Source organism: Sebastes fasciatus, chromosome 13 (genome assembly GCF_043250625.1).
Source record: "Sebastes fasciatus isolate fSebFas1 chromosome 13, fSebFas1.pri, whole genome shotgun sequence".
In the NCBI taxonomy this organism is placed as follows: Eukaryota; Metazoa; Chordata; class Actinopteri; order Perciformes; family Sebastidae; genus Sebastes; species Sebastes fasciatus.
In genome coordinates this window covers 34435554-34449514 of record NC_133807.1, presented here as the reverse complement: position 1 = coordinate 34449514, position 13961 = coordinate 34435554, and the positions used below count along the sequence as shown (strand labels likewise).

Sequence of the window (13961 nt, the reverse complement as noted above, 5' to 3'; positions counted from 1 at the left end):
TCAGAATGATCCGTTTATATCTCCAGAGGCAGGCGGTCGTCTTCACAGAGTCCTCCGTGTTTCTACGGCAGCCCAGAAGGGTCAAACCAGACTCTGGTTCTGGTTCTAGAGAAGCATCGGACCACAGCAGGCTATCATGGCCACGCCCCCTTTTGGGGGAAATCGATGTTTTTAAAACTGAGATGCTAAAACCGAAAAATCACAAGCTCCGTTGAGATTAATGGCGTTAAAATGAATTAGCGTTAACACGTTATTATCACGTTAACTTTGACCTGATAAATATTAAAACAACAGCTAGAAAACACTCTGAGAACAAATTACAAAATAAATCAAATAGAAAAATCAAAACTAAAATCAAAAGTACTTCTATAAACTGTTGTGACCTTGAAAGACCTTGAAACATCTTCATCATGTCTGTAGTACATAACAGGACGACACCAACACACAGCAGGCTGTTAGGACTCTGGTTTTATTGGTTCAACATCAGTGAACATCAACAACGACGATGATGATGAAGATGATGATGATGATGATGATGATGATGATGAAGATGAAGATGATGATGATGATGATGATGATGATTGTCTGTTGGCAGCAGCTCAACAGTCCTATGAGGTGATTGAGGAGACCACCTTTCCATCAACCACCTTCTCCATCACCGTTACCGTCCGCCGGGTCACGGTGGTCGAAGACGAGGAGCTGATGAAGAACACATCATCATCAAGGTGAGCTCTATTACACTACTGTGATTGTTATTATACACTACTGTGATTGTTATTAATCACTGCTGTGATTGTTATTATACACTACTGTGATTGTTATTATACACTGCTGTGATTGTTATTATACACTACTGTGATTGTTATTAATCACTGCTGTGATTGTTATTATACACTACTGTGATTGTTATTAATCACTGCTGTGATTGTTATTATACACTGCTGTGATTGTTATTATACACTGCTGTGATTGTTATTATACACTGCTGTGATTGTTATTATACGCTGCTGTGATTGTTATTATACACTACTGTGATTGTTATTATACACTACTGTGATTGTTATTAATCACTGCTGTGATTGTTATTATACACTGCTGTGATTGTTATTATACACTGCTGTGATTGTTATTATACACTGCTGTGATTGTTATTATACACTGCTGTGATTGTTATTATACACTGCTGTGATTGTTATTATACACTGCTGTGATTGTTATTATACACTGCTGTGATTGTTATTAATCACTGCTGTGATTGTTATTATACACTGCTGTGATTGTTATTATACACTGCTGTGATTGTTATTATACACTGCTGTGATTGTTATTAATCACTGCTGTGATTGTTATTATACACTACTGTGATTGTTATTAATCACTGCTGTGATTGTTATTATACACTGCTGTGATTGTTATTATACACTGCTGTGATTGTTATTATACACTGCTGTGATTGTTATTATACACTGCTGTGATTGTTATTAATCACTGCTGTGATTGTTATTATACACTGCTGTGATTGTTATTATACACTGCTGTGATTGTTATTATACACTGCTGTGATTGTTATTATACACTGCTGGGATTGTTATTATACACTAGTGTGATTGTTATTATACACTGCTGTGATTGTTATTATACACTGCTGTGATTGTTATTATACACTGCTGTGATTGTTATTATACACTGCTGGGATTGTTATTATACACTAGTGTGATTGTTATTATACACTGCTGTGATTGTTATTATACACTGCTGTGATTGTTATTATACACTGCTGGGATTGTTATTATACACTGCTGTGATTGTTATTATACACTGCTGGGATTGTTATTATACACTAGTGTGATTGTTATTATACACTGCTGTGATTGTTATTATACACTGCTGTGATTGTTATTATACACTGCTGGGATTGTTATTATACACTAGTGTGATTGTTATTATACACTGCTCACATTATTTTGATTATTTCAGATTTTATTCACTCAGTTAACATATTTTCTGTTTATGAAGTATTTCAGAACTTCTGCACTCTGCAGGGAACACAGGGTTACTTATTTATTTACTACTTAATTACTTACTCAATTACTTCTTAACTACCTGTTACTTACTAATTACTTCTAGCTATATATTTACTTTCCACTATGTACTTACTGCTTAATTACATGTTATTGCCTACTTAAATACTTACTAATGACTTACTTGATATTTACTTAGTACTTCCTACTAGAATACTGAATACTTCTGAGTACTGACCTGCCAACTCCCTCTCCGTCCAGCAGCCTCCGGTACTCGGCGATCTCCAGCTCCAGCTTGGTCTTGATGTCCAGCAGCATCTGGTACTCCTGTCCCTGTCTCTCCAGGTCGGTCCTCAGCATGACCAGCTGCTCCTCATGGCAGGTCACCTGGTGAACGGGTTACAGGGTAACGGGTTACAGGTTACAGGTGAACGGGTTACAGGCGAACGGGTTACAGGCGAACGGGTTACAGGCGAACAGGTTACAGGTGAACGGGTTACAGGCGAACGGGTTACAGGCGAACGGGTTACAGGGTAACGGGTTACAGGTGAACGGGTTACAGGTGAACGGGTTACAGGGGAACGGGTTACAGGTGAAACGGGTTACAGGTGAACGGGTTACAGGCGAACGGGTTACAGGGTAACGGGTTACAGGTGAACGGGTTACAGGTGAACGGGTTACAGGCGAACGGGTTACAGGTGAACGGGTTACAGGTGAAATGGGTTACAGGCGAACGGGCTACAGGGTAACGGGCTACAGGTGAACGGGTTACAGGTGAAACGGGTTACAGGCAAACGGGTTACAGGCGAACGGGTTACAGGGTAACGGGTTACAGGTGAGCGGGTTACAGGCGAGCGGGTTACAGGTGAACGGGTTACAGGCGAACAGGTTACAGGTGAACGGGCTACAGGTGAATGGGTTACAGGTGAACGCGTTACAGGGTAACAGGTTACAGGCGAACGGGCTACAGGCGAACGCGTTACAGGCGAACGGGCTACAGGTGAACTGGTTACAGGCGAACGGGTTACAGGCGAACGCGTTACAGGTGAACGGGTTACAGGCGAACGGGTTACAGGTGAACGCGTTACAGGGTAACGGGTTACAGGTCAACGGGTGTCTCACCTGCATCTGGAAGCCGTTGAGCTGCATGGCGTAGCGGTTCTGAGTCTCGGCCAGAGTTCCCTCCAGAGATGCTTTCTGCACAAACACACAAATATTCAACATTTTATTTATTTACTTTCTCAGCTGAAACAACGTTCTACCAGTAATTCAGTTTAATTAATACTTTTTTTTAAAATTTACATTATTGAACAATAATAATTATATGAATAATAATAAGTTTGTATTTTCACCTTTCTACCAGTAATTCATTTTTTGTATTTTTTAAAAATATATATTATTGAATAATAATAATAATAATATAAGTTTGTATTTTCAATGCTCTACAAGTAATTCATTTTATGTAATGCATTTTTTAAGTAATTGTTTATTATTATTATTATTAATAATAATAATAATAAATAATAATAATAATACATTTAATGTGTATAAATTCGAATTTAGATATTGTTTTATTCATTTTAACATTTAAGCTATTTTTTTAAATAGTTTAACTGTTTACAAAAAAAATTATTTATCAGTAGAACCTCAGTAGTACCTCAGTAGTACCTCAGTAGAACCTCAGTAGTACCTCAGTAGTACCTCAGTAGAACCTCAGTAGTACCTCAGTAGTACCTCAGTAGAACCTCAGTAGTACCTCAGTAGTACCTCAGTAGTACCTCAGTAGTACCTCAGTAGAACCTCAGTAGTACCTCAGTAGTACCTCAGTAGAACCTCAGTAGTACCTCAGTAGTACCTCAGTAGAACCTCAGTAGTACCTCAGTAGTACCTCAGTAGAACCTCAGTAGAACCTCAGTAGTACCTCAGTAGTACCTCAGTAGAACCTCAGTAGTACCTCAGTAGAACCTCAGTAGTACCTCAGTAGAACCTCCGTTGTACCTCAGTAGAACCTCAGTAGTACCTCAGTAGAACCTCAGTAGTACCTCAGTAGAACCTCAGTAGTACCTCAGTAGAACCTCAGTAGAACCTCAGTAGAAGTCCACTCACCAGACTCAACGCCGACTGCAGCTCGATCTGCAGCGCCTGCAGCGTCCGCTTGACCTCCGTGACCTCTGACCTGGATGTCTGCAGCGTCTCCGTCTGAGTCACCACCTCTTTGTTCAGAGCCTCCGACTGCTCAGACACACGGAGACACGAAGACATGAAGACACACGGAGACACAAAGACATGAAGACACACGGAGACACAAAGACATGAAGACACACGGAGACACAAAGACATGAAGACATGAAGACACACGGAGACACGAAGACATGAAGACACACGGAGACACGAAGACATGAAGACATGAAGACACACGGAGACACGAAGACATGAAGACACACGGAGACACAAAGACATGAAGACATGAAGACACACGGAGACACGAAGACATGAAGACATGAAGACACACGGAGACACGAAGACATGAAGACACACGGAGACACAAAGACATGAAGACATGAAGACACACGGAGACACAAAGACATGAAGACATGAAGACACACGGAGACACAAAGACATGAAGACATGAAGACACACGGAGACACAAAGACATGAAGACATGAAGACACACGGAGACACAAAGACATGAAGACATGAAGACACACGGAGACACAAAGACACAAAGACATGAAGACACACGGAGACATGAAGACACACGGAGACACAAAGACATGAAGACATGAAGACACACGGAGACACAAAGACATGAAGATACACGGAGACACAAAGACACAAAGACATGAAGACACACGGAGACACAAAGACATGAAGACACACGGAGACACAAAGACATGAAGACACACGGAGACACAAAGACATGAAGACACACGGAGACACAAAGACATGAAGACATGAAGATACACGGAGACACAAAGACATGAAGACATGAAGACACACGGAGACACAAAGACATGAAGACACACGGAGACACAAAGACATGAAGACACACGGAGACACAAAGACATGAAGACACACGGAGACACAAAGACATTAAGACACACGGAGACACAAAGACATTAAGACACACGGAGACACAAAGACATGAAGACACACGGAGACACAAAGACATGAAGACATGAAGACACACGGAGACAAAAAGACACAAAGACATGAAGACACACGGAGACACAAAGACATGAAGACACACGGAGACACAGAGACATGAAGACACACGGAGACACAGAGACATGAAGACACACGGAGACACAAAGACATGAAGACACACGGAGACACAAAGACATGAAGACATGAAGACACACGGAGACACAGAGACATGAAGACATGAAGACACACGGAGACACAAAGACATGAAAACACACGGAGACACGAAGACATGAAGACACACGGAGACACAGAGACATGAAGACATGAAGACACACGGAGACACAGAGACATGAAGACATGAAGACACAGAGACACAAAGACATGAAGTTACACGGAGACACAAAGACATGAAGACACACGGAGACACAAAGACATGAAGACATGAAGACACACGGAGACACAGAGACATGAAGACACATGGAGACACGAAGACACGAAGACAGGAAGACACAGAGACACAGAGACACGAAGACAGGAAGACACAGAGACAAAGGAGACACGAAGACACGTAGACAGGAAGACAGGTAGACAGGAAGACAGGAAGACACAAAGACACAAAGACAGGAAGACACAGAGACAAGGGAGACACGAGGACACAAAGACAGGAACACATGAAGACAACACAGTGGGACTCTCTGTGTCCACAGGAAGTGATGTCACGGCGTTACCTTGGTCTGGAACCAGGCCTCCAGCTCTTTCTGGTTCTTGGTGGTGATTGTCTCGTAGTGCTCTCGGATCTCGGCGATTATCTTGTTGAGGTCTGGTCCCGGAGCGGCGTCCACATCCACGGTGACCTGGCCGCTCATCTGTCCTCGGATCGCCAGCAGCTCCTGCAGAGAGACGGCAGAGACACGTGAGTGGTGTCACATTAACACAGTCCCCAGAAACAGCTGGTTGTTGCTGCTGGTCCTCCCAGGACCCGGTCCTCCCAGGACCCGGTCCTCCCAGGACCCGGTCCTCTCAGGACAATACTTATTATTGTTATTGGAGGAGGTGTTGTGGAGCTCTCTCACCTCCTCGTGGTTATTCTTGAGGAAGATCAGCTCCTCCTTCAGACCCTCGATCTGCATCTCCAGGTCGGTCCGGTTCAGAGTCAGTTCATCCAGAACTCTCCTCAGACCGGCGATGTCGGCCTCCACCGACTGACGCATGACCAGCTCGTTCTCATACCTGGAGGAGGAGGAAGAGGAGGAGGAGGAAGAGGAGGAAGAAGAGGAGGAGGAGGAGGAGGAAAAGGAGGAGGAGGAGGAGGAGGAGGAGGAGGGTGTTACGGTGTGTTACAGGGTGTGTTACAGGGTGTGTTATGGTGTGTTACAGGGTGTGTTATGGTGTGTTACGGTGTGTTACAGGGTGTGTTACAGGGTGTGTTACAGGGTGTGTTATGGTGTGTTACAGGGTGTGTTATGGTGTGTTACGGTGTGTTACAGGGTGTGTTATGGTGTGTTACAGGGTGTGTTATGGTGTGCTACGGTGTGTTACAGGGTGTGTTACGGTGTGTTACGGTGTGTTACAGGGTGTGTTATGGTGTGCTACGGTGTGTTACAGGGTGTGTTACGGTGTGTTACGGTGTGTTACAGGGTGTGTTACAGGGTGTGTTACGGTGTGTTACAGGGTGTGTTATGGTGTGTTACAGGGTGTGTTATGGTGTGTTACAGGGTGTGTTATGGTGTGCTACGGTGTGTTACAGGGTGTGTTACGGTGTGTTACGGTGTGTTACAGGGTGTGTTATGGTGTGCTACGGTGTGTTACAGGGTGTGTTACGGTGTGTTACGGTGTGTTACAGGGTGTGTTACAGGGTGTGTTACGGTGTGTTACAGGGTGTGTTATGGTGTGTTACAGGGTGTGTTATGGTGTGTTACAGGGTGTGTTATGGTGTGTTACAGGGTGTGTTATGGTGTGTTACGGTGTGTTACAGGGTGTGTTATGGTGTGTTACAGGGTGTGTTATGGTGTGCTACGGTGTGTTACAGGGTGTGTTACGGTGTGTTACGGTGTGTTACAGGGTGTGTTATGGTGTGCTACGGTGTGTTACAGGGTGTGTTACGGTGTGTTACGGTGTGTTACAGGGTGTGTTATGGTGTGTTACGGTGTGTTACAGGGTGTGTTATGGTGTGTTACGGTGTGTTACGGTGTGTTACAGGGTGTGTTATGGTGTGTTACGGTGTGTTACAGGGTGTGTTATGGTGTGCTACGGTGTGTTACAGGGTGTGTTATGGTGTGCTACGGTGTGTTACAGGGTGTGTTACGGTGTGTTACGGTGTGTTACAGGGTGTGTTATGGTGTGTTACGGTGTGTTACAGGGTGTGTTATGGTGTGTTACGGTGTGTTACGGTGTGTTACAGGGTGTGTTATGGTGTGTTACAGGGTGTGTTATGGTGTGCTACGGTGTGTTACAGGGTGTGTTATGGTGTGTTACAGGGTGTGTTATGGTGTGCTACGGTGTGTTACAGGGTGTGTTACGGTGTGTTACGGTGTGTTACAGGGTGTGTTATGGTGTGCTACGGTGTGTTACAGGGTGTGTTACGGTGTGTTACGGTGTGTTACAGGGTGTGTTACAGGGTGTGTTACGGTGTGTTACAGGGTGTGTTATGGTGTGCTACGGTGTGTTACAGGGTGTGTTACGGTGTGTTACGGTGTGTTACAGGGTGTGTTATGGTGTGCTACGGTGTGTTACAGGGTGTGTTACGGTGTGTTACGGTGTGTTACAGGGTGTGTTACGGTGTGTTACAGGGTGTGTTATGGTGTGTTACAGGGTGTGTTATGGTGTGTTACAGGGTGTGTTATGGTGTGTTACAGGGTGTGTTATGGTGTGCTACGGTGTGTTACAGGGTGTGTTACGGTGTGTTACGGTGTGTTACAGGGTGTGTTATGGTGTGTTACAGGGTGTGTTATGGTGTGTTACAGGGTGTGTTATGGTGTGTTACAGGGTGTGTTACAGGGTGTGTTATGGTGTGCTACGGTGTGTTACAGGGTGTGTTATGGTGTGTTACAGGGTGTGTTATGGTGTGCTACGGTGTGTTACAGGGTGTGTTACGGTGTGTTACGGTGTGTTACAGGGTGTGTTATGGTGTGTTACGGTGTGTTACAGGGTGTGTTATGGTGTGTTACAGGGTGTGTTACGGTGTGTTACAGGGTGTGTTATGGTGTGCTACGGTGTGTTACAGGGTGTGTTACGGTGTGTTACGGTGTGTTACGGTGTGTTACAGGGTGTGTTATGGTGTGTTACAGGGTGTGTTATGGTGTGCTACGGTGTGTTACAGGGTGTGTTACGGTGTGTTACGGTGTGTTACAGGGTGTGTTATGGTGTGCTACGGTGTGTTACAGGGTGTGTTACGGTGTGTTACGGTGTGTTACAGGGTGTGTTACAGGGTGTGTTACGGTGTGTTACAGGGTGTGTTACGGTGTGTTACAGGGTGTGTTATGGTGTGCTACGGTGTGTTACAGGGTGTGTTACGGTGTGTTACGGTGTGTTACGGTGTGTTACAGGGTGTGTTATGGTGTGTTACAGGGTGTGTTATGGTGTGCTACGGTGTGTTACAGGGTGTGTTACGGTGTGTTACGGTGTGTTACAGGGTGTGTTATGGTGTGCTACGGTGTGTTACAGGGTGTGTTACGGTGTGTTACGGTGTGTTACAGGGTGTGTTACAGGGTGTGTTACGGTGTGTTACAGGGTGTGTTATGGTGTGCTACGGTGTGTTACAGGGTGTGTTACGGTGTGTTACGGTGTGTTACAGGGTGTGTTATGGTGTGCTACGGTGTGTTACAGGGTGTGTTACAGGGTGTGTTACGGTGTGTTACAGGGTGTGTTATGGTGTGCTACGGTGTGTTACAGGGTGTGTTACAGGGTGTGTTACGGTGTGTTACAGGGTGTGTTACAGGGTGTGTTATGGTGTGTTACAGGGTGTGTTATGGTGTGCTACGGTGTGTTACAGGGTGTGTTACGGTGTGTTACGGTGTGTTACAGGGTGTGTTACAGGGTGTGTTACGGTGTGTTACAGGGTGTGTTATGGTGTGCTACGGTGTGTTACAGGGTGTGTTATGGTGTGCTACGGTGTGTTACAGGGTGTGCTACGGTGTGTTACAGGGTGTGTTACGGTGTGTTATGGTGTGCTACGGTGTGTTATGGTGTGTTACAGGGTGTGTTATGGTGTGCTACGGTGTGTTACAGGGTGTGTTACGGTGTGTTACAGGGTGTGTTACGGTGTGTTACGGTGTGTTACAGGGTGTTACGGTGTGTTACAGGGTGTGTTACAGGGTGTGTTACAGGGTGTGTTACAGGGTGTGTTACAGGGTGTGTTATGGTGTGTTACAGGGTGTGTTATGGTGTGTTACAGGGTGTGTTACGGTGTGTTACAGGGTGTGTTACGGTGTGTTACAGGGTGTGTTACAGGGTGTGTTACAGGGTGTGTTACAGGGTGTGTTATGGTGTGTTACAGGGTGTGTTACGGTGTGTTACAGGGTGTGTTACGGTGTGTTACAGGGTGTGTTACAGGGTATGTTACAGGGTGTGTTACGGTGTGTTACGGTGCGTTACAGGGTGTGTTACAGGGTGTGTTACAGGGTGTGTTACAGGGTGTGTTACGGTGTGTTACGGTGCGTTACAGGGTATGTTACAGGGTGTGTTACGGTGTGTTACGGTGTGTTACAGGGTGTGTTACAGGGTGTGTTACAGGGTGTGTTATGGTGTGTTACAGGGTGTGTTACAGGGTGTGTTATGGTGTGTTACAGGGTGTGTTACGGTGTGTTACAGGGTATGTTATGGTGTGCTACGGTGTGTTACAGGGTGTGTTACAGGGTGTGTTACGGTGTGTTACAGGGTGTGTTATGGTGTGCTACGGTGTGTTACAGGGTGTGTTACAGGGTGTGTTATGGTGTGCTACGGTGTGTTACAGGGTGTGTTACAGGGTGTGTTACGGTGTGTTACAGGGTGTGTTACGGTGTGTTACAGGGTATGTTACAGGGTGTGTTACGGTGTGTTACGGTGCGTTACAGGGTGTGTTATGGTGTGCTACGGTGTGTTACAGGGTGTGTTACAGGGTGTGTTATGGTGTGCTACGGTGTGTTACAGGGTGTGTTACAGGGTGTGTTATGGTGTGTTACAGGGTGTGTTACGGTGTGTTACAGGGTATGTTACAGGGTGTGTTACGGTGTGTTACGGTGCGTTACAGTGTGTGTTACAGGGTGTGTTACAGGGTGTGTTACAGGGTATGTTACAGGGTGTGTTACGGTGCGTTACGGTGCGTTACGGTGTGTTACGTGTATTACGGTGTGTTACGGTGTGTTACAGGGTGTTACGGTGTGTTACGGTGCGTTATGGTGTGTTACGTGTATTACGGTGTGTTACGGTGTGTTACAGGGTGTGTTACGGTGCGTTACGGTGTGTTACGTGTATTACGGTGTGTTACGGTGTGTTACAGGGTGTGTTACTGTGTGTTACGGTGCATTACGGTGTATTACGGTGTGTTACAGGGTGTTACGGTGTGTTACGGTGTGTTACAGGGTGTGTTACGGTGTGCTACGGTGTGTTACAGGGTGTGTTACAGGGTGTGTTACGGTGTGTTACAGTGTGTTACAGGGTGTGTTACGGTGTGTTACAGGGTGTGTTACAGGGTGTGTTATGGTGTGTTACAGGGTGTGTTACAGGGTGTGTTACAGGGTGTGTTACGGTGTGTTACGGTGTGTTACTGGGTGTTACGGTATGTTACGGTGTGTTACTGTGTGTTACAGGGTGTTACGGTGTGTTACAGGGTGTTACAGGGTGTGTTACGGTGTGTTACTGGGTGTTACGGTATGTTACGGTGTGTTACGGTGTGTTACTGTGTGTTACGGTGTGTTACGGTGTGTTACGATGTGTTACGGTGTGTGTTATGGTGTGTGTTACGGTGTGTGTCTCTGTGACTCACTTCATCCTGAAGTCGTTTGCAGCCAGCCCAGCGTTGTCGATGCTGAGATGGATCGCTCCGTTCAGCCTGATGGCGGCCTGGATCTGTACATGTACAACATGACTGTTACATCATCACGTCACTGTGACATCATCACGTCACTGTTACATCATCACATCACTGTGACATCATCACATCACTGTTACAACATCACATCACTGTGACATCATCACATCACTGTGACATCATCACGTCACTGTGATATCATCGCATCACTGTGACATCATCACATCACTGTGACATCATCACGTCACTGTGACATCATCACATCACTGTGACATCATATCACTGTGGCATCATCACATCACTGTGACATCATCACATCACTGTGACATCATATCACTGACATCATCACGTCACTGTGACATCATCACATCACTGTGACATCATATCACTGTGACATCATGACGTCACTGTGACATCATCATATCACTGTGACATCATCACGTCACTGTGACATCATCATATCACTGTGACATCATGACGTCACTGTGACATCATGACGTCACTGTGACATCATCACATCACTGTGACATCATCACATCACTGTGACATCATCATATCACTGACATCATCACGTCACTGTGACATCATCACATCACTGTGACATCATATCACTGTGACATCATGACGTCACTGTGACATCATGACGTCACTGTGACATCATCACGTCACTGTGACATCATCATATCACTGTGACATCATGACGTCACTGTGACGTGATGCTACAAAGTTGCTGGTGCTCAGTCTAACCCAATATAACATTGTTGTGCTTTCATAGGTATGTTTGGAGACAAACATTTATCTTACACGATACGAATACAGTAAATGCCCTTCAGATGCCTGTTTAATTGGGGTGTAAAAATGATCCAATACATGTCGGACAATCAATACAAGAGTCTAAGATACACAAACATACATACATAGAATATTGTAGAGAAATGTAGAAAATAAAAAAGGCAGGCTAGCTCTATGGAGTTCCCAGTAGGGTCAGAAGCCATGTTGGAATGGTGTTTGGCCCTCCAGGGCTCTGCGCCAGTTACATGAATGAGAACTATGAATAGATGGTGTCAACATTGTCTAATTTTTGTCTATGGCATCATGGAAATACTATGCAATAAGTTGAATTGAAACATATAGAATCAGACAATATCAAAGTAGTGCTGTATCGAACTGTATCGAATCGTAACATGGTTAACTGTATTGTTTTTGTATCGTATCGCCCATCCAGTCTTTCGGGACGGTGTATAAATAACACAACATTACATGGACATTCCGCGTGTCACACCATGCAAACGTTGTGTGCGGTTCTGTTCAGGCAAGGACTTAACTAACTTAGGTTCAGGCAAGAAAAGCATTTAGTTAGGGTAAGGGAAAACGTCATGGTTGGGCTTAAAATAAGTACATAAACTAAGTACAACATGTATGGAAACAATTACGGAAAACACGTCACAAGTATCAATAAAAAACATGTGACACTTGACGGACGTCACTAACGTAAAAAAACAACGATCAACAATGATCTCCTGGTTAAAATGTCAGTGTTTGTTGGACCCATCCAACTCCCCCCTCGCCCACCAATGGTCTTTCTTGCTTTTTATACTAAGTCATCATCTCTTATCGTAGCATTTATACGTGATTACGTGGTTACGTGATTACGTGATTACGTGATTACATGATTACGTGGTTACGTTGTTATGTGATTACGTGGTTACGTGGTTACGTGTGAGATGATTTGGTGGAGATGTTCCTCTATGAACGCTGGAGGAGAACTAACATGAGCTCACTGATTCATATAAAACATCACATCCTCACAGCTGCACACGTCACCTGTGAGGATGATGAAGAGGAAGAGGAAGAGGAAGAGGAAGAGGAAGAGGATGAGGAGGATTACCTTGGCAGTGATGTCATAGATGGTGGCGAAGAAGGCGCTGTAGTCTCGGGTGCTGGGGCCGACCTTGCTCTCCAGGAACAGCCTGATCTTCAGCTCCAGCTCGGCGTTGGCCTTCTCCAGAGAGTGCACCTTGGCGAGGTAGGAGGCCAGACGGTCGTTCAGGTTCTGCATGGTGAACTTCTCGTTGCCAATGAGGCTGTCGCCGCCGCCGCCGCCGCCGCCGCCGCCGCCGCCGCCGCCGCCGCCGCCGCCGCCGCCGCCGGAGACGCTGTAGCGGACGGAGGACGAGTAGCCTCCCCCCATGCCGCCACCTCCACCCATGGAGGACGAGGAGATGCGGACCCCTTTGCCTCCTGCTCCTCCGTACACGCTGCCCGCCCTCATGAAGGATATACCTCCAGCGCCGCCGCTGCCGATGTAGGAGCCGCCGGAGCTCTTCATCGAGCTGCGAGTGGAGAAGCCTGAAGTCATCATGATGTCTTCCTGCTGCGAGACGACAGAGAGGACAGTGAGGAGCTGCAGGACTCTCGCCCTCCTATTTAACCCTCCTGCAGCCAAACACACGCCAATCACTCAGCGAGCTGATGGCATGACGGCGGGCGAGGCGAGACGGGGAGCCAGGTATGTGCAGGTGTGGCGGGGATGGTCAGGGAAATATGTAACCTTTAATGCTGCTTAATTGTGTGACAATGACGGGTTCTGTTTACCAACCAAAGGTCTGCAGGACCTGCGGCTTCCTGCAACCTTTGGGTTGTAATTAGCGAGGAGGACGAAGCCGTGAGCAGCGGCGGGGACGCCAAAGCTCAGCCAATCAAAACATCATCTACTAAATGTCAGTTTCACTGAAGGAATGAGCGTGGGCGGATAATTATACAGTCAGAGGGAATGTGAGCGAAGG

The 13961-nt window shown here is 45.9% G+C and overlaps 1 protein-coding gene across 1 annotated transcript; it reads right to left on the bottom strand.

Moving 5' to 3' along the window:
- Positions 1-431: 431 nt before the first annotated feature.
- On the bottom strand, positions 432-13961 carry LOC141781396 (keratin, type I cytoskeletal 50 kDa-like). Its single transcript, XM_074657125.1, has 9 exons — positions 13064-13961; positions 11131-11213; positions 6242-6398; positions 5897-6058; positions 4128-4253; positions 3144-3218; positions 2260-2408; positions 583-699; positions 432-543 (listed from the first exon to the last, which is right to left on the bottom strand). Exons 1-8 carry the CDS (start codon positions 13535-13537, stop codon positions 609-611), a joined length of 1317 nt encoding a protein of 438 aa, XP_074513226.1. The 5' UTR covers positions 13538-13961; the 3' UTR covers positions 432-543; positions 583-608.

Coding starts and splice junctions, on each gene's coding strand:
- LOC141781396 (XM_074657125.1), bottom strand. CDS start 13,537: ATGATGACTTCAGGCTTCTCCACTCGCAGCTCGATGAAGAGCTCCGGC. Junction 6,399..11,130: donor GCAAACGACTTCAGGATGAA/GTGAGTCACAGA, acceptor CTCCTCCTCCAG/GTATGAGAACGAGCTGGTCA. Junction 700..2,259: donor GACGGAGAGGGAGTTGGCAG/GTCAGTACTCAG, acceptor GTTCTTCATCAG/CTCCTCGTCTTCGACCACCG.